We start from the raw sequence: 17,683 nt of genomic DNA on the forward strand, positions 1-17,683 counted from the left end.
GGGCCCGTCACAGAAGAGCAGAAGCAGAAGGGGCAGAGAGAAGCCCCTTGCTCTCAATGAGAGCCCTGCTTTCCAGAGCTCACACTTCCTGTCCACCTGACAAGCCCCTGCCAGCCCTTACAGAGAAAACGGAACATGGAGCTCGTGGTTCACTGTGCACATTGCTAGATTCTTCGGAGAATGTTTAGTTAGCACTAAAAATTGGGGAAAAGAGAGACTTCGGCTAGATTCGCCTCCTGCCTCTTAGGATTTGGGTTTAGTGATGGTTGTGCTTCTGTTGTGTATGGGTGATGAGCACACTTTTCCCGGACTCCTGATGGAGTAATGATGCCATTTCTGAGACATGGCTGTTCTTTGTTCCAGATAAGTCACTGTGGTGCCAGGCACATACGGGGGCTAGTTGCGTCAAAGCCCACCTTAGCCACAATGAGTGTGCGCTACTCCGCAACCTCTATGAAGGTAAGTTCCATCCATTTCCTGCCTGGGGCGCTGGCCGAGAGGCAGGGTCCTGCGTTGTGGCCCCTCTGCACTGAGGATGGGTGTGAGCATCACTGCTGCCTGTCAGACACCAGACGTTGGATCTTCCCCTGGGCAGCCACACACTCGTGTGGGTCCTTTTGGTGCTTGACAGTTCCCAGGACACTTTAGTCTTCGTCTTCATCAAAATCAACGCTGTTAGGGGCGCCTGGGTGGCTCAGTCGGTTAAACGACCGATTTTGGCTCAGGTCATGATCTCGTGATTTGTGGGTTCAAGCCCTTTGTCAGGCACTATGCTGACACCTCAGGGCCTGGAGCCTGCTTTGGATTCAGTGTCTCCCTCTCTCTGCTCCTCCCCTACTCATGCGCACATCCTCTCTCTCAAAAATAAATAAACATTAAGAAAAAAATCAACACTTGTTGAGCAAGATAGTTGAGGGAACTGGGTCTCCCCCACCCCAAAAAGTCACTGGTTTTGGATGTGAACACATTGCTAGGCAGTGGCAAGTGGCAGAATGTTTAATAGATCAATAAAAATGTTGAAAAAGCCCTGGCTTAGCATTTGTTCATATCTTGTTCTGAGTGGACTTGAAGTAGGTAGGTTGTGGAAGTGCTGGTCCCTGTCATTTGTGTGTGAGCAATAGAAATGCTCGAATTGAGAATGTAAGGGTTTTGTTTTGTTTTTTTCTATTTATCATTTCATGTACCTTAATAGTGTTGAAGTCCATCTCAGAGTACAGAACAAACATAGTGGCTACTTCTGTGACTTACAGTATATGATCCAGATTTGGGTTTGGTGAAGTTTTGAGGCCGCTAGCTGAAATAGGAGACTTATGTAACGAGCAAGGGTGTGGGGGAACTCAGCCCCTGTCCAGGGCACTCACTGCTGCCTGTCTGAAAGGGCCCAGATTGATCCATTGAGGGAGGAGAGGTCTTCTGGGTAAAATAAGGAGGGCCTGCCTTCCTGCCCCTTGATGGTGTCCCTGCATCCATGCTGCTAAAAGGACTTACTATCCTCAGTAGTGACCATAGTGCCAGTCTGGAAAGCACAGTTGCCTGGAAACACCATGAATTCTGATCTTCAGCTCCTGAGGTTTAAGCCAGAAAAGGCATCATATGTAACAAAAGGCTCTTCTGGGTTTGAAAAGCATTTGCTAATGAAACGGTCAGAACATATCCTAAGCAGCTGTTATGTTGCTAAGCTTTACAGTTATTTTGCAATCGTTTAAAGATGTATGAACTAAAGCCCATTTTAACGCAAGTTCACTTCCACATGCTAAATATGCTGAAGCCCTTCCTGAAATTTTGCAATGATTGTGTTGCGTGAGGGCCAAGTGTGGTGCTCAACAGATGTTCTTACATAGGAAGTCCTTGTTCCCGAAGCCTCGGAATTTGATGAGTGGGAGCCAGAAGGCACTGCCCTGGAAGGCCCTGTGACCGCTGTCATCCCCACATGGCAAGCACTGACGACCCTGGACCTGAGCCACAACAGCATCTCCAACATCGACGAGTCTGTGGTATGCTCTCAGCACAGGCACCAGGGGCTTCTCTGCCTGATCAAACCCCGACATTGAGTATTTGACTTGGCCTTTTCTAGAAGGACCATGGAAAACCTGTATCCAGTGCTCTGTGCATTTCTTGCAGTTTTTAAGTTAATTTCAAGTGGGATTAAATAAAATAGGTGAGGTACTGCTCAGAGCCAAATGAATCCCACTGAGTGCATGCACATTTGATATAGAAACACAATAAGTGAAGAAATTTATGCCCAGGGAGTAGAGTGGAAAAATCACTCCATAGATTCCAGATGTGCCTGCATAAGTGTGAGATCCAGATGATATTTGGGCAATAGGAGAGTAATTCCTGTATTTGTCCTTTTGGTGGGGTTGGACAGGGTTATAGAAGAGGGATAGGCTTCCTTCCCTGTCTGGGACCTTGCCATTTGTCATTTTCACAAGCCAAGTATTCTGCAAAAACAGTGGGTCACGTTCAGCACTGGAGGCCCAGTGTGCTCCTGGGACTTGCAGTGGTGGACACTGGAAGAGGTCACTGCAGCAGCCCTGCAGAAGTGTCCAGCTGAGGGGTCCGTGATTAGGAGGAAGCAACCCACCAGGTGCAAGGGCCACCTAGGATCCCACCTCCCAGAGTAACCACGAGTATCTCTTTTCTTTCACAAGAAACTGATTCCAAAGATTGAGTTCCTGGACCTGAGTCACAATGGAGTGCTGGTTGTGGACAACCTGCAGGTAATTCATGTCTTTAACGACCACCACCTGTGGGCTTCTCAAGGTCCCGGTCTCCTGAGAGTTCAGGAGGCTAATGCAGCCTTGGGGGTTTGGCCATATCCTGGGGTTTTCTCTCACAGGCACCCCAAAGGTGTCTGGGTACACTAGAAGTTTATAGAGCCAGGGGCTGCTAGTGTTCCTTTAGAGTCTCAGTGATGCACTGGGTGATTGTTGGCTCCAGTTTCAAAGAATAGGAGAAAGTATGGAAATAAAACTCGAGCATGGTGAAAATGATACGCTTCCATCACAACGATGGACAGTGCCAGGCCTGGAGTCCGTGATGCCTCTTTGGGGGCTGCCACTGGGCTATGGTGCATGCAGGGAAGCAAAGGGATTCCCTTGCCAATAACTGTCCGAGGGAAGTGGGCATTTGAGGGTGGAAGTCCCGCTGCATTGTTAGTGACAGCCTGCTTTCTTGGGAGCTTCGACTCGAACCAGCATACCCTGTTTTCAATGCTGCTGCAGCACCTGTACAACCTCGTACACCTGGACCTGTCCTACAACAAGCTCTCCTCCTTGGAAGGGGTTCACACCAAACTGGGGAATATCAAGACCCTGAACCTGGCAGGCAACCTCCTGGAGAGCCTCAGTGGCCTGCACAAACTCTATTCCCTGGTCAACCTGGATCTCCGTGACAACAGGATCGAGCAGGTGAGCCACAGCCCAGGAGGATCTTGGGGTTCTGGGATGGCTATGCCTTGGTGTTTGTCACTTTAAAGAGGGGTGGGAGCATCTGGCTGGCTCAGTCGGTTAAGTGACTGACTTTGGCTCAGGTCATGATCTCACGGTTCATGGGTTCTAGCCCCGCATCAGGCTCTGTGCTGACAGCTAGCTCAGAGCCTAGGGCCTGCTTCCGATTCTGTGACTCCCCCTCTCTCTGCCTCTTCCCTGATCATGCTCTGTCTCTCTTTCTGTCTCAAAAATAAATAAACATTGGGGCACCTGGGTGGCTCAGTTGGTTGAGCGTCCGACTTCGGCATAGGTCATGATCTCGTGGTTCATGAGTTTGAGCCCCATGTCTGGCTCTGAGTCATCAGCACAGAGCCTGCTTCAGATTCTGTGTCTCTTGTCTCTGTTGCACTCCTGCTGACATACTCTCTCTCAGAAATAAACATTTAATAAATTAATAAACGTTAAAAAGATAAAAGAAGAGTGGGAAGCTGTCTTTCACTGCAAATAGTCCATCAGACATGTCGCCCTGTTGGTGAAGCATCAAAATAGGGATGATGACAGGGAACTTTTGTCTTACAGATGGAGGAGGTCAAGAGCATTGGCAGCCTCCCGTGCCTGGAGCACGTGGCCCTACTGAATAATCCTCTGAGCATCATCCCTGACTACCGGACCAAGGTGCTGGCTCAGTTTGGAGAGAGGGCCTCCGAGGTAAGCTGCTGGGGCAGGGCGGGGGACAGCTCTGTCAGAGAGATGGTCCCAATGGAGTCTGGCTTTTCACAGGCAGCACTAGAGGGGACATTCACTGTTTTATGCCTGCCTGCTTCGGAAGGACATCTGGCCCTTAAGGGCCTTTTAGTTCTGGGAATTCTGCTGCCTCCCCAGGAAGAGGCTTTCTTTTTCTTGCTCCTTTTATGGGGACACCAGCTGCCCTGGTTCCCGCTGGCTTCCCCCATGCCCTCTCTGGCAGCTTCAGGCCAAGAGGGCTCCCCATGAACCAACAGGCACAGAGTGAGGGTGGAAGGACGGTCTTCCACTTGTTAAAAAGCCACACTGTATTTTGTAGACTGCAAACCTAAAAGGTTTGCCTGCCTTTGCCAGTGTAGTCTAGCCCAGCGTCTGCTGCCTACTAAGTGTAATCTGGCCACCTGCCACCATGCCAAACAGACACATCCTTAGTCAGATTCACCTGTCTTTTCAGCCTCAAGCAGGCCCCGCCCCCTTTCCCCCAAATCCCAGGCCAGAAGATATCTGGGTGTCTGTCTGCATCCTTCCCCCACCACACTCCTCATCTCTTTTCAGCCCCTAGTGCCCCTATCTTCACACCGTCACCAAGACCATGTTCACAAGATGTCCTCCTCCTACCCTCCCAGGCTGCATTTTGTGGCATCAGCTCCTCCCACAGGTCCTTGGGACCACCCCTTGTTCAAGCACACTGCCACCCCTCACTGCTTGCCAGCCACAGCACCTTCCTGTGTTTGCGGATGGGGGTCCTTACTCTTCTGCCTGGTTCTCCTCCTAACGGCCCTCCCCTTGCTCTTCACTGATCTGAGTTTTGCCATAACCGGGGCTTGGTTCAGGTCGCCACCTTCGCCCACTCTCTGCCACCCAAGAGGCCTTCATGGTGGATCCTGCACCCTCCCCTTCTCAGAGGGACTCTGAGAAATGGACCAGGCGGTGGGGGAGCTCCCAGGTCATTTCCATGGGTGGTAAAGGGCTCACCTGCCAGGAGGCGGAGACTCCCTTGGCATCCTGTGTCCTGCTGGGGCCTAGCCCACACCTCAGCAGGGCTCCTGCCAGTCTGTTGCCATCAGCCCCTATGCTGACCCCATTCTTTGATCTCCATAGGTCTGTCTGGACAACACAGCAACCACAGAGAAGGAGCTAGATACTGTGGAAGTGCTGAAAGCAATTCAGAAAGCCAAGGAGGTCAAGTCAAAGCTGAACAACCCAGAGAAGAAGGTGGGTCTTTATGCGGGAGGTGACCAGAGTGATGGTGAAGAGCCAGCTAAGGAAGGAGCTGGCTCACTGTGGAACCAGGCTATGGAGTGCTCAGGTCCACTGCATCCCAGCTGTGCCCCTCCGTGTCCTAGCTGCTTGACCTTGGGCAAGCCACACCCCCCTCTCTTCTCACCTGTGCGAAGAGGGTGGTGGCAGCACCTGCCACACTGGGTAGCTGTGGACTAGGCCGGACTACCTGCACCAATACCACGTTTGTGAGAGCTGAGAGCTCCTCCCTCCTCCCCACTCCCCACTGGCTGTGCCAGGTTCTGTGCTTCCTGATCTATCTCTCCTCTCCCGGACTGACTTGAGCACTCCTCCTCAGATCAGTGAGGATTCCCGGCTCTCAGCTGCCTCCTGCGTCCGGCCCAGTGGCTCCCCTCCCAGCGTGGCTCCCACCTCTGCCTCCCTGCCCCAGCCCATCCTCTCCAACCAAGGTAATTGTGTGTGTGTCTTTCCACCTGGCAGAGTCACACGGGTCCTGCTTGGGCCTCCTGGCTGGGGTTGGAGCTGATGCCGGCACCTGCTCCCTATGGGGTTCAGACACAGGGAAGGCATGGTGCTATCTACCGGTAGCGCCTCGGGGTGGCACAGTGGGGGGTGCTGGCCTGAGTTCAGCTCTGTTATTTGCTTAGCAAGTACCCCCAGTTGGTCTGAATGCCCACAATGCAGTTCCTGTAGGATCCCATGGGTTTCTGATGGGGCCGGGGAGCTGCCCTTAACAGGCTTGGGGGTGCTGCTGATAAGGACTCTGCGCCCTGGCAGGCATCGTGGGCAGATTGGCTCCTTGTTAACGGGAAGCTGGGCCCAGTGACTTTCCAAATCGGGCACCCTGACCCTTGTGTAGGGAACTTTATTTTATCACTGCCTCACCTCTGTGGCTCTCGCGGTGTGATCCAGCCCCAAAACACTGTGTGTGGGGCCAGCATGGGCTGTCCATGGACCCATGGAAGACCAGTTCCCTTCACCCGCCCACTGTCTTAGCGTTTTCAAAGGGCTTTCACCTCTGAACCCAGGCATCCTCGGAGATGAGTGAGTGAAGCAGGTCCCATGAGAGTGTCTGCTGGCCCGGCCCCCACGGAAGAGGGGAGGGTGTGCCGTCCCGAGTGGAGCCAAGGCTCGGGACACACAGGAAAGAACGCCGCCCGCCCGGGCTCCTGGAGACGCAGAACTTGGTGTGAGGTCTTGGGAAAACAGTTTGACCCTATGTTTCAAGAGCCAGAAAACCGTTCCCACCCCTTGACCTGGTAACCCCTATGGTGGGGATTTTATCTTAGCGGGTTGAGTTAATGGGGAAGGGGGAGGCGAAATGCTCACTGCAGCGTTATTTACGCCAGCAAAACATGAGATGTGACAAATGTCAGAGGATGCAAAGGAGATTGAGCTGTGGTACAAAATACTCTTGCCGCCATGACATTAGAGAGAGGGGACCTGGCTAGGAAGAAAGGGGAAGCGCTCGAGTTAAATCGGAGGGCCCGTGGCAGGGGAGCACACCAAGGTCATGACCGTGAGATAGGAAAGAGAGTTCAGGAGAATGGAGTGGTGGTGGTAGGGGCCAGAGTGATTATCAGTCTGCTTTTATAACACCCTTGACTGAGAAATTTTGGTTATTTTTTTACCTGAAAGGGGCAAGGGTTTGTATCCCAGTGAAGAAGCTTCCCTGCCGCTGGGCCAAAGCCCCCTTGGGGGCCACTGCTTCGAGCTGCCGTGTCACAGCACTGGCCGGCCTGCGGAGGAGCCGTGTGACTAGGCTTCTTGGGGGCAGGGAGATGAAACTGGTCCTTGAGGCCGAGAACCAGCTGGTTCTCAGTCAGTGTGTTGAATCGATGAACGAGTGAGCGTGTGAGTGAACAAGCAAGCAGAAAACCAGATAAAGTGTAGACTGTGGGCAGGGGGATGTGAGGTGTCTGTCCCCAGAGCCACAGCTGCAGGCAGCCCCTCCCCCACTGCCCCACTCCTGGGGACATGCCACAGGGCGGCTCGCTGTAGTCTGCTCTCCCTTTCCCAGCTACCGGACATTTAGACGTTGTCTCCAGATTTGCACCTCTTATAAATAAAACTGCAGTGGATGTCTTTGTGTGCACATCTCTTTCCTTTTTGTGAGAAACCACAGAATTCGGGCCCCATCTAGGCACTCTTGATGCCTCTCGTCTCATCCTCTGAGTGACCCTTCCTGACCACTTGTTTGTACAGTCCATGGTCCAGGAAGGAAGCAGAAAGACTGTCCCTGTCCACATTTCCTCAGTTCCAAACAGGGTGTGGGTGGGTAGTGGCAAGAAAATGCTTTTTCTCACTAAGGTGGAGAAATGTTTGTGTTCAGCTGTGTGCTGCCCGTCCAGGGTCTTGCCTGGATGGCCAGGATTTCTCCCGAAGGGAGCAGTTATGTTCCCAGCCTGCTCCCGCCTATAGAGGTGAACATACTTGTGAATAAGCTGGGTGCTCTCCAGTTAACACCAGGCCTCTGGTTATCTCAGGAGCCGTTAGCCAGCTTGTTGGAGCCATGGAGGATTGTGACCAGTAGGGGCTGACGTGTGAAATGCCAGAGTTGACGCTTCAGCCAGGTCTGTAGAGAAGTGGTTAGGAGCAGGCACCTGGGAGGCATTCGGCTCAGTTTGCATCCCAGCTTCCATGGCCGCGTTCCTTCAAGCAACTTGCAGCCTCTCTGAAGTTCTGTTTTCTCAACTGTAAAGTGGATACACCCTACTTCATCGATTCTAAGATGCACCCGTTTCCACCCTGTGACTTGTCTGAAATTAAGATGCGTCTTTCAATCAGTGGCATCTCGTAGTCGCTGTCAGCCAGCTGGTATTCGTGATGGAGTCGTGTGAAAGCCTTCCGTGGACACCTGCTAAGACCAAGATGGCGCCCCACCCACGCATCTTAGATTTGATGAACTGTGGTAAATAATGAGAGGTGTGCATGAGCTAATGCTGGGGGAGCGCTTAACACTGCTCCTGGCTCAGCAGAAATGGTCAGTAAGGGCTTCCCTTGCCTGCATCCTTATCAGAGGTTTCCAGATGACCAAGACAGTTCCCCTGAGGAACTTGGAATATCTTGGGGGAGGTGACCTTGTGTACCCAAGGGAGAACAGGGTGGAATGATGGGGCATTTGTAGAAGAGAGAGCCATGCCTAGAGCAGAGAGAGCTTTGCCCGTGGAGGTTAGTATGTGAGGTAAACCTCAAAGGATGGCAGAATCTGAGCGAGTGAGGGAAGGAGAGGGGTGCACTCCAGGAGAGAACAGTGCGCTTCACGCATGGCTGTGTGCTTGCTGCCTTCCTGCCTCTGCACAGCGCCTGCTGCTTTGCTTTTGGGAGTGTCTGGGCTTGGGCTGCCATCCTGGCTAGCCCATGGGCAAAGGACTTGGACTGCATGAGTTGTCCTGTCCCTGGGGTGCAGTTGAGCTGAACAAGGGTCCATGACTGTTGGAGCTCAGTCATTTCATCGAACCATGGTGACTATTGGCAAAGCCATGCTGTGGAGGCAAGCCCTAAGCTCCAAACCTCTGCAAAATTGGAGTGAGTGCTCAGTGTTCTCCCAACTAGCTGCATTTAGGAATGTTTTTAAAAAGTCTTTATCCTCCATCAGTGTAGAAAACGTTTGGAGTAAAGTAACAGGCTGGGACATGCTGTGTTCATAAAACAGACTCATCAGGATTTAAGAAAACCATGTGGTTCTGGGGTGCATGAGTCAGTGTGCTGTCCATGGAGGTGGCCAGAGGGAGGGTCAGTGGGGGGTGTCCTGCAGAAAACAGGCCATGGGTGCCAAGCACGGATTGTCCTTGCCAGCCACAGAAGAAAACAGCCTGGAAGAAGGCCTGGCCGAACGGGGGGTTCTGAGCCCTTATGTGTCTGTGAAGCGCTGCAGAGATGCTATGTTATTGGGGGGATGGGGCCAACTTCAGTGATTTCCCTAGAAAGAGGCTCTAGGAGTGAACACGTTTCAGGCTCTTGATGGACATACTGCCAAACTGCTCTCCCAGCGGGCAGGCCAGCTCATGCCCCACTGCCCACCTCTGCCCAGTTAGGCCAAGTCTAGGCCATGCATTCAGTCAGGCCCTTGCCAAAGTGAGGCAAAACGGAGGTCGTCTTCCCACTTGCCCTTCTGTAGCTCCCTGTGCAAGTGCGCATCGCTTCCTGCATTCTTTCTGGTGGCCATTCCTTTGGGGACATCTCTTCATCATCCTGTGGTCTCCTAACGGGGTTTCCAGCTTTCCCCTCCTGTTTTTGTTATCTGGAAGAGCGTTTTGTAGATTAAAGACACACGCCTTTACCAAGTATCGCAAGTAATTTTTTCTCGTTTCGTTTCACTTTGCTATGTCTTAGGTTTCTTACAGAAGTTTGGTTGTTACATAGTCATACACATCTTCATTTTTTTCCTTTGGATTTAGGTTTAGAAAGTCTGTCCCTGCCCTGAGGTTAGATAAGCAGTCATTTGTTCTTTCTTAGAGATTTCTTAAAGATTTCCATTTTTAATGTTTTCTTCTGTGATCCACGCGGCTGGGGTAGGGGGTCTGAAAAGGCCCCCAGTCAGTGCCAGTAGCCTGAGGGCCCAGCCCTGTGTGTTGAATGGCTACTTTCCCTGCCTGCCCTGCCCGCCTGCCCCTGGTCTCTCCAGGAATCATGTTCGTGCAAGAGGAGGCCCTGGCCAGCAGCCTCTCATCCACCGACAGTCTGACTCCTGAAGACCGGCCCATTGCCCGGGGATGCTCTGATTCCTTAGAGTCCATCCCTGCAGGACAGGTAACACCCTCCTGCTGCTGCGGGGGCTTGGTTATCTCTGTGGACCGGCTCCTGCCTGGGGCTGTCCGGAAGTAGGAGGTGCCTTGGCCGGAAGTAGGAGGTGGTCTGGCTGGAGCTGGGGCAGATGCAATTGCTGCTTGGTCCACTCTGCTTTGTGATGAGCGGTTTATATTCCATCTGTTGTCTGTCTATCCACCTGTCTCTCAGGGCTGATAGGAACAGGCAGTTCTCTCTCACTAGGCCCTGGGGGACAAAGCCAGGTGGTCCTTAGCTCCTGTGAGTGGACTGCCCTGCGAAAGGCAGTCCAAAAGTCCCCAAGCAGGGATTGTTTGGGTCCTACTCCCATCAGGAAGAGCTGCTCCCCTGTTGCCTGGCACCCTGGGCTATTCTGCCTGCTCCTGCATGTTACCTTAGTAGTCTGGGACACACTGTGACTCCAGCACCTCCTCTGTGTCTGTAACTGAGGGTTCTGGAACTTTTCCCTGAGTCCTGGGAAGAGAGGAGGACGGCAAGTGTGATGATGTGAGGGTCTCGTGTGTAGGGAGTATGCTTGGTACCTGGGCCTCCATCGAACCCTGGCTGTGTTCAGCAGTCCAGGGTCATGGCCCTGTGACCCTGGGCAGTCTGTGGGGTTCTTACTCTGTCCCCACACTCCTTGGCACTCTTCCCTTCACTCTCCCCAGGGTCACACACTGCCCAGAGACCATTAGGAGTGCCATGCCAAGTGCTGCCTAGCCTCTGCTCATTGAGTCCTCTGCTGGCCAGTTGCCAGATTGGTAGACTGACCGTGTGGAGTGCTCTGGAGTGTCATGAGGAGCACTCAGATGCCAGACCTAGAACACATGCTGAGCTGCAGTTTGGGGGCATGGACAGGAGTCTCAGCCCTGCTGTGCACTGGTGCGGGGACTGGATGAGTCTCTTTCTGGGCCCCAGAATCCATCCCTGAGGGAAGCATGGGGATGTTGGGGGGCAGGGGGTGCCTGACCTTGAGCCAGGCACCCAGTGAATGCCAGGGAATGGCTGTAGCAAGTAGGGGGCTCACTCCATGTCCTTCTCTGTCAGGCACCTTCTGACGATTTACGGGACGTGCCAGGAGCTGTTGGTGGTGTGAGGTAAGGAAGAGGTAGAGAAGGCATTCTAGGCCTCCTGCACATGCCCAGCTGTGGGCTAGTGGGAACCAGTTGGATTTTTTTTAAGGATCTGTTCATAGAAGCCCTTCAAAACTTTCTTCCTTTAAATAAACAAACAGTAATGAGGTGGGCTCTGGTCTGTTTCCAAATTCTAATCTCTGAAGTTTGCTTGACAACGTTATCCCACACTGGGGGTCAGCAGATTAAGGCCAGTCTGGTCCACAGCCTTTTTTATTTTGTATAGCCTGTGAGCTAAGAATGATTGTTCTGTTCTTAAAGCACTATTAAAAAAAGAACATGTGGGTGGGGTGGCCCCCAAAACCTGAAGTGTTTACTTTCTGACCTTTTATAGAAGTTTCCCAATGCTGTTCTCTATATTGCTTTTTCACAAGGGGAACAGTGGCCAAGAGAAGCTAGTATTTAAATGTGGAAAGTCCTAAGACCCACCTAGCTTACTGCCTAACTCCATCCCAGAGGCCCCTGGGTACTCCTGAAGGGAGCTGTTGTCAACCAGTGACTTCATACCCTTGAGCTCTCGTTGTCTTTGGGGCTCACAGTCAGCATCTGAAGGACTGAGAAGTCTTTGTGGTGCTTCTGTTGTTTGGTCCTGTGTGGGGTGGGTAGGACAGCATTGGTGCCTATGGGCTGAGCTGGGAGTGTGGGCTTTCAACGAACTGGCAGTCCCAGCCTTCCAGCACCTTGGCTCCCCACTGGGCCCCTTGCTGTAGGCTCAGAACAGGCTCAGCTGTTGAGAAGGCTCGGGAGACCCTTGCATCGGTCTGTCCAGGCCAGGCTGCAGCAGCACGCTGTGCGTGGGGGTGGTAGCGATGGCCCAGCCCAGCATGCCGTTGACTTGGCCTCTCCCCACACAGCCTGGAACATGCAGAGCCAGAGGTCCAGGTGGTTCCTGGGTCTGGCCAGATCATCTTCCTGCCCTTTACCTGTATTGGCTACACAGCCACCAACCAGGACTTCATCCAGCGCCTGAGCACACTCATCCGGCAGGCCATTGAGCGACAGCTGCCTGCCTGGATCGAGGCTGCCAACCAGCGGGAGGAGGGCCGGGGCGAGCAGGGCGAGGATGACGATGATGAGGAGGACGTTGCTGAGAACCGCTACTTCGAAATGGGGCCCCCAGATGTGGAGGAAGAGGAGGAGGGTGGCCAGGGGGAAGAAGAAGAAGACGAGGAGGAGGAAGAGGAGGAGGGCGAGGAGGAGCGTCTAGCTCTGGAGTGGGCCCTGGGCGCAGACGAGGACTTCCTGCTGGAGCACATCCGCATCCTCAAGGTGCTCTGGTGCTTCCTGATCCACGTGCAGGGCAGCATCCGCCAGTTCGCAGCCTGCCTTGTGCTCACCGACTTTGGCATCGCCGTCTTTGAGATCCCACACCAGGAGTCACGGGGCAGCAGCCAGCACATCCTCTCGTCCCTGCGCTTCGTCTTCTGTTTCCCCCATGGTGATCTCACAGAGTTCGGCTTCCTCATGCCGGAGCTCTGCCTGGTGCTCAAGGTGCGGCACAGTGAGAACACGCTGTTCATCATCTCAGACGCTGCCAACCTGCACGAGTTCCATGCCGACCTGCGCTCGTGCTTCGCCCCACAGCACATGGCCATGCTGTGCAGCCCCGTGCTCTATGGCAGCCACACCAGCCTGCAAGAGTTCCTCCGCCAGCTGCTCACCTTCTACAAGGTGGCGGGCGGCGGCCAGGAACGCAGCCAGGGCTGCTTTCCTGTCTACCTGGTGTATAGCGACAAGCGCATGGTGCAAACCGCCGCCGGGGACTACTCGGGCAACATCGAGTGGGCCAGTTGCACGCTCTGCTCGGCTGTGCGGCGCTCCTGCTGCGCGCCCTCCGAGGCCGTCAAGTCGGCTGCCATCCCCTACTGGCTGCTGCTCACACCCCAGCACCTCAACGTCATCAAGGCCGACTTCAACCCCATGCCCAACCGTGGCACCCACAACTGTCGCAACCGCAACAGCTTCAAGCTCAGCCGTGTGCCACTATCCACAGTGCTGCTGGACCCAACACGCAGCTGCACCCAGCCACGGGGCGCCTTCGCAGATGGCCATGTGCTTGAGCTGCTCGTGGGCTATCGCTTTGTCACTGCCATCTTTGTGCTGCCCCACGAGAAGTTCCACTTCCTGCGTATCTACAACCAGCTGCGAGCCTCGCTGCAGGACCTAAAGACCGTGGTCATCGCCAAGAACCCTGCGACTGGGGCCCCATCCCAGAGCCCCCTTGTGGATGGCAAGCCTGCTGAGGGCAGGGCCAGGTAAGACTGAGCACAGGCTCTCAGGGAAGTGGCAGGGGGGACCATTTCTGAGACCGTTTGCCCCAAATCACTGAGCACCTGCATGTGTGAGTGGGCCCAGCTCCTCTGCTCCTCCTCGGCCTGTGACTAGCCTCAGCACTGCTCTTGGCTGCCTCTGACACCCGGTGCCGAGCCTTACCCTGGTGGTGAGCCAGAAACCCCTCTCCTGCAAGAACTGGGCTGCTGAGGGGCTCTCTCTCTCCGTACCATTCTGTAAATTCCTTCCAGAGGAACTTGTTGGCTAAGAGTGGCGAGGTGTGAAGGTGTTTGTGACCTGGGTGGTCCCCTTGTTCAAAGCTCCTTTCCTTCTTGCTGTAGGGGAGACAGGGAAGTAGTGGCAGCCTTGTCCTGTTCTTCCTCACTTTGGTCTGTCGCCTGAGCCAGACTTCCCCCATCTCCCTCCCTGGGTTTCCTTCAGGGCCATCTGGGGCCGAGGCTAGAAGGAAGCCTGTGGGCCACCATAGTCGTATCCTCAGTTCACCCCAACCCAAGGCTCCAGAGGGACCTTGTGCCCTGGAGGGCATACCTGCCCCCCAGCTTCACATAGGCTGGGGCTTCCCCATCCTGAGCAAGAAAACCCTTCATCTATTGGTCTTCCTTTTCTCTGAGATACAGCCTACCTCATTTTCTCTTCCATCTCGGTGAGCACTGGAGACCCTTTCTCACCCCAGCATCTCACGCAGCCTGCCTCCAGTCCCTGCCTCCCAACTGATGTTCCCAAAGGGCTTCCAGCCTCTCCCTGAATGAATTGGGTACCCTTCTTGGGCTCAGCTCAAGTCCTGTGGCTTCCAGAGAGACACTCAGTGTCCTCAGGTGCTTCCCCTCCCTGCTCCTGTGCTGAGGCTTCGAGTGGTAACTCCTTGTCTCCAATTCCTTGCTGTCCCCAAGCCTGGCTGGAAACCTGCCCATAGTAGGGACCGAGTGCAGAAAACAGGTGCCCTGCTTTATTCCAGCAGATGCATCTCTGCTGCAGGACAGTAGGAAGACAGCCCAGGGATTTCTGCAAGATCAGGGTCCTAGGGATTTCTCTCAACAGCTGGGCTGTCCCAACAGAGAGGCTGATGTCCAAAAGACCCCTTCAGCCTGGGCACAGGCGTGTGGGCATGTAGGCCAGTTGTAGGGTCCTCTCAACCTCAAGGATCCTAACCTGAGCTTTAAGAGTTCTGAACATTGTTTGGTCTGTACTTAAACCAGCAAAACCCAGTGTGGCCACCTGTATGGTGGCTTGGTGGGTTGAGAGGGTGGGCTACCTCAGGAGGACCCAGAGGCAAACTGAGGAACAGTTTGTTTTTGGTTGTCATGTCTATTTGCACTCAGGTCCCAGGCCTGGGCACCTTGGTCCACTGTACAGATTCTGGAGTGGCATTTCTGATACCTCTACCACCTTCTGAAAATGCATTTTTAGTCCTTGGGCCACATAAGTCTGGCCATCCCAGCCCTGGGGTACCAGGAGGCCTGTCTTTCCCCTCTACCCATCTCCCTTACAAGAAAAAAGGGCCTGGCACTTTCCCTTTGTTTTGTCTTCCTGTAGGGAACCCAGAGATGACATCTCCAGGTGACCTCAGATGTGGCACTTGGTGGACATGAGGTTTTGTGTGTGTGATATGACCCTCCACCTGGGGTCCCTGTGATAACACGGTGTTTCTTGGGGATTGGGGGATGCAGCAATGATGAGCGTCCCCAGGAGGCCCCGGCAGAGGCTCCAGCTCCAGCCCCGGACCTGGTGGAGGGGCCAGCCTTGGCCCTAGCCCCGGCGGAGGTCCCAGCTCCATCCCCAGCAGAGGCCTCGGACCCTGTGAAGACACCAGGTCCAGTGGAGGCCTCGCTTCCAGCATTGGCCCCAGCAGAGGCCTCGGGCCCAGAGGAGTCCTCAGCGGAGTTCCCAGCCTCAGGCTCTGTGGAGGCCCCCACTCCGGGCCCAGCAGAGCCTGTGGTGCAAGCGGAGGCCCCTGCCCAGTACCCAAGCGAGCACCTGATCCGGTCCACCTCAGAGGAGAATCAGATCCCATCCCACCTGCCTGCCTGCCCGTCGCTCCGTCACATCGCCAGCCTGCACGGGAGTGCCATCATTGAGCTCTTTCACAGCAGCATTGCTGAGGTAATGGCCCCAGAGCCAGGCTCGCTGGCTGATGCTCGTGTGGAGAAAGGCAGCACAGTTGGTCCTGGGGGCTGCAGCGGGGCTCAGCTTGGGGTCAGCTGCAGGTGCTGGGACTTCTGTGCTGGCTTTCCTCCCTGGCTTTAGCTGGTCACAGCTTTGAGGACCTGGGGAGGGAGGTCCTGGGCTGCTCTCCTCTGGTCAGTTGTCTTCTCTGTCACCACCTCACCCTGTGGCCACCCCTAGCCTTCAGCTCCAGGCCTATCCTGCCCCACATTTATCTCCTACCCTCGAATTCTCCTCTGCTTCCAAGTTTATAAATGTGTTGACAAGATGCGATGAGGGTCTTGTGTCTCTTCCTCTGAGATTGGGGGCATGTCACTGGTACATGCAGGTCACCAGGGCAGTGGGGCTGGTGGGGATTTCCCTGTCCAGAGCTCTGTTTTCAGGTACAGCCTAGAAGAGGGTTGTGTGCCCTGGGCCCAGACCTGGCCTTTCTGTATCCAGGTTGAAAACGAGGAACTGAGGCACCTCATGTGGTCCTCAGTGGTGTTCTACCAGACCCCGGGGCTGGAGGTGACCGCCTGCGTGCTGCTCTCCACCAAGGCTGTGTACTTCGTGCTGCACGACGGCCTCCGCCGCTACTTCTCAGAGCCACTACAGGGTAGGCACCAGGGCCTGCTGGCACCCCGGAGCTCAGAGCAGTGCCTGAGGAGACCGGCCGGGCTCTGTCTCTAGAGCCAGCTGTGTGGCCTCATGCAGCAGCGAGTCAGCACTGCCAGGCCGAGTGTCCCTTGTCTGAGGAAGGGGGTTGATAACCACACTTTCCCCTGGAGCTGTCATCAGACCGGAGGCCAGGGCTTGAGTGCAGCAGGTCCAGTGAGTCCCTAGGAACTGGCAGTGACGAGGAGGGCTTGGGGCCTGAGTGGGAGGCTGAGCCAGTGGCCTGTCGTAGGGCTCCTTGTGACTCTGCTGAGCCAGGCAAGGCATTGCCCGTGAGGCCTCGTGTGCATAAGAGGTGGCAGTGGCTCCTTGCCAGGCCTCAGCAGACCAGGCTGGCCAGGGGCACCCCTTCCTGCTGGACACAGCCACACACCTGGGACCCTCATGCTCGCCTGGCACAGCCAGCACCACGCTTGCTTCCTGTCTTTCCATCGTAGATTTCTGGCATCAGAAGAACACGGACTACAACAACAGTCCCTTCCACATCTCCCAGTGCTTTGTTTTAAAGCTCAGTGACTTGCAGGCAGTCAACGTTGGACTTTTCGACCAGTATTTCCGGCTGACGGGTGAGTGACCGCTGTGCTTTTTCCGATTTTGGGTGAAGGCCAGCGTCACCAGTGGGATTCCACCTTCCACATGTGGGTGCCTTATCGCAGGCTGAATTATCTCTGCTCACAAGTCAGTTCACCGGAGCGGGAGGAAGCAGCTTCAGGAACTGCTGAGCGTGCAGAACCCCCCCAGGGCTCAAGCGCGAGGCGGGGACCAAGGCAACCAAGTGGCCGGCTGGCAGGCAGAGTGGGCCCAGGGCTCACGGGCAGGATGTTTCTGACTCATACTTCCTGAAGAGAGAAAGCTAAGCTTTTCCCCTAATGTCTCTGCATCCCCTTCCAGAAAAATGTCACAGCCCTTCCGGCCTGAGAAATAGCTATCTCCCTGGGCCTCGTGATGCTTTCCCACGTGGGCCCTCCCAGCTCTGTAGTCTCGGTGGGGCGGGGCAGTGGGGGGTGGATGGGGGCCTGGGGGTGGCAGCTTGCAACCATGACCAGCCCCTTCTCCTGCAGGCTCCTCCCCGGTCCAGGTGGTTACATGCTTGACACGGGACAGCTACCTGACACACTGTTTCCTCCAGCACCTCATGGCCGTGCTCTCCTCCCTAGAGCGCACACCCTCCCCTGAACCCGTCGACAAGGACTTCTACTCTGAGTTTGGAAACAAGACCACAGGTACTCCCACATGACTCAGGCTGTAGACAGG

At 54.8% G+C, this 17,683-nt stretch overlaps 1 protein-coding gene across 3 annotated transcripts in view; it reads left to right on the forward strand.

Moving 5' to 3' along the window:
* NISCH (nischarin) overlaps positions 1-17,683 on the forward strand; it is a 33,162-nt gene that overhangs the window by 13,864 nt on the left and 1,615 nt on the right. Inside the window, exons 7-20 of one of the 3 annotated variants that reach the window (XM_039243618.1) lie at positions 364-459; positions 1,842-1,994; positions 2,652-2,720; positions 3,225-3,410; positions 4,011-4,139; positions 5,277-5,390; positions 5,755-5,866; positions 10,045-10,169; positions 11,232-11,281; positions 12,172-13,572; positions 15,277-15,709; positions 16,214-16,370; positions 16,867-16,995; positions 17,491-17,652. In XM_039243618.1, the coding sequence (XP_039099549.1) occupies positions 364-459; positions 1,842-1,994; positions 2,652-2,720; positions 3,225-3,410; positions 4,011-4,139; positions 5,277-5,390; positions 5,755-5,866; positions 10,045-10,169; positions 11,232-11,281; positions 12,172-13,572; positions 15,277-15,709; positions 16,214-16,370; positions 16,867-16,995; positions 17,491-17,652 (3,316 nt within the window). Of the gene's footprint in view, positions 1-363; positions 460-1,841; positions 1,995-2,651; positions 2,721-3,224; positions 3,411-4,010; positions 4,140-5,276; positions 5,391-5,754; positions 5,867-6,445; positions 7,513-10,044; positions 10,170-11,231; positions 11,282-12,171; positions 13,573-15,276; positions 15,710-16,213; positions 16,371-16,866; positions 16,996-17,085; positions 17,410-17,490; positions 17,653-17,683 lie in introns of those variants that run through there. The other 2 variants (XM_039243619.1, XM_039243620.1) reach the window with 2 other exon arrangements.

This window comes from Hyaena hyaena, unplaced genomic scaffold (assembly GCF_003009895.1).
Source record: "Hyaena hyaena isolate Hyena2069 unplaced genomic scaffold, ASM300989v1 scaffold_231, whole genome shotgun sequence".
Taxonomy (NCBI): Eukaryota; Metazoa; Chordata; class Mammalia; order Carnivora; family Hyaenidae; genus Hyaena; species Hyaena hyaena.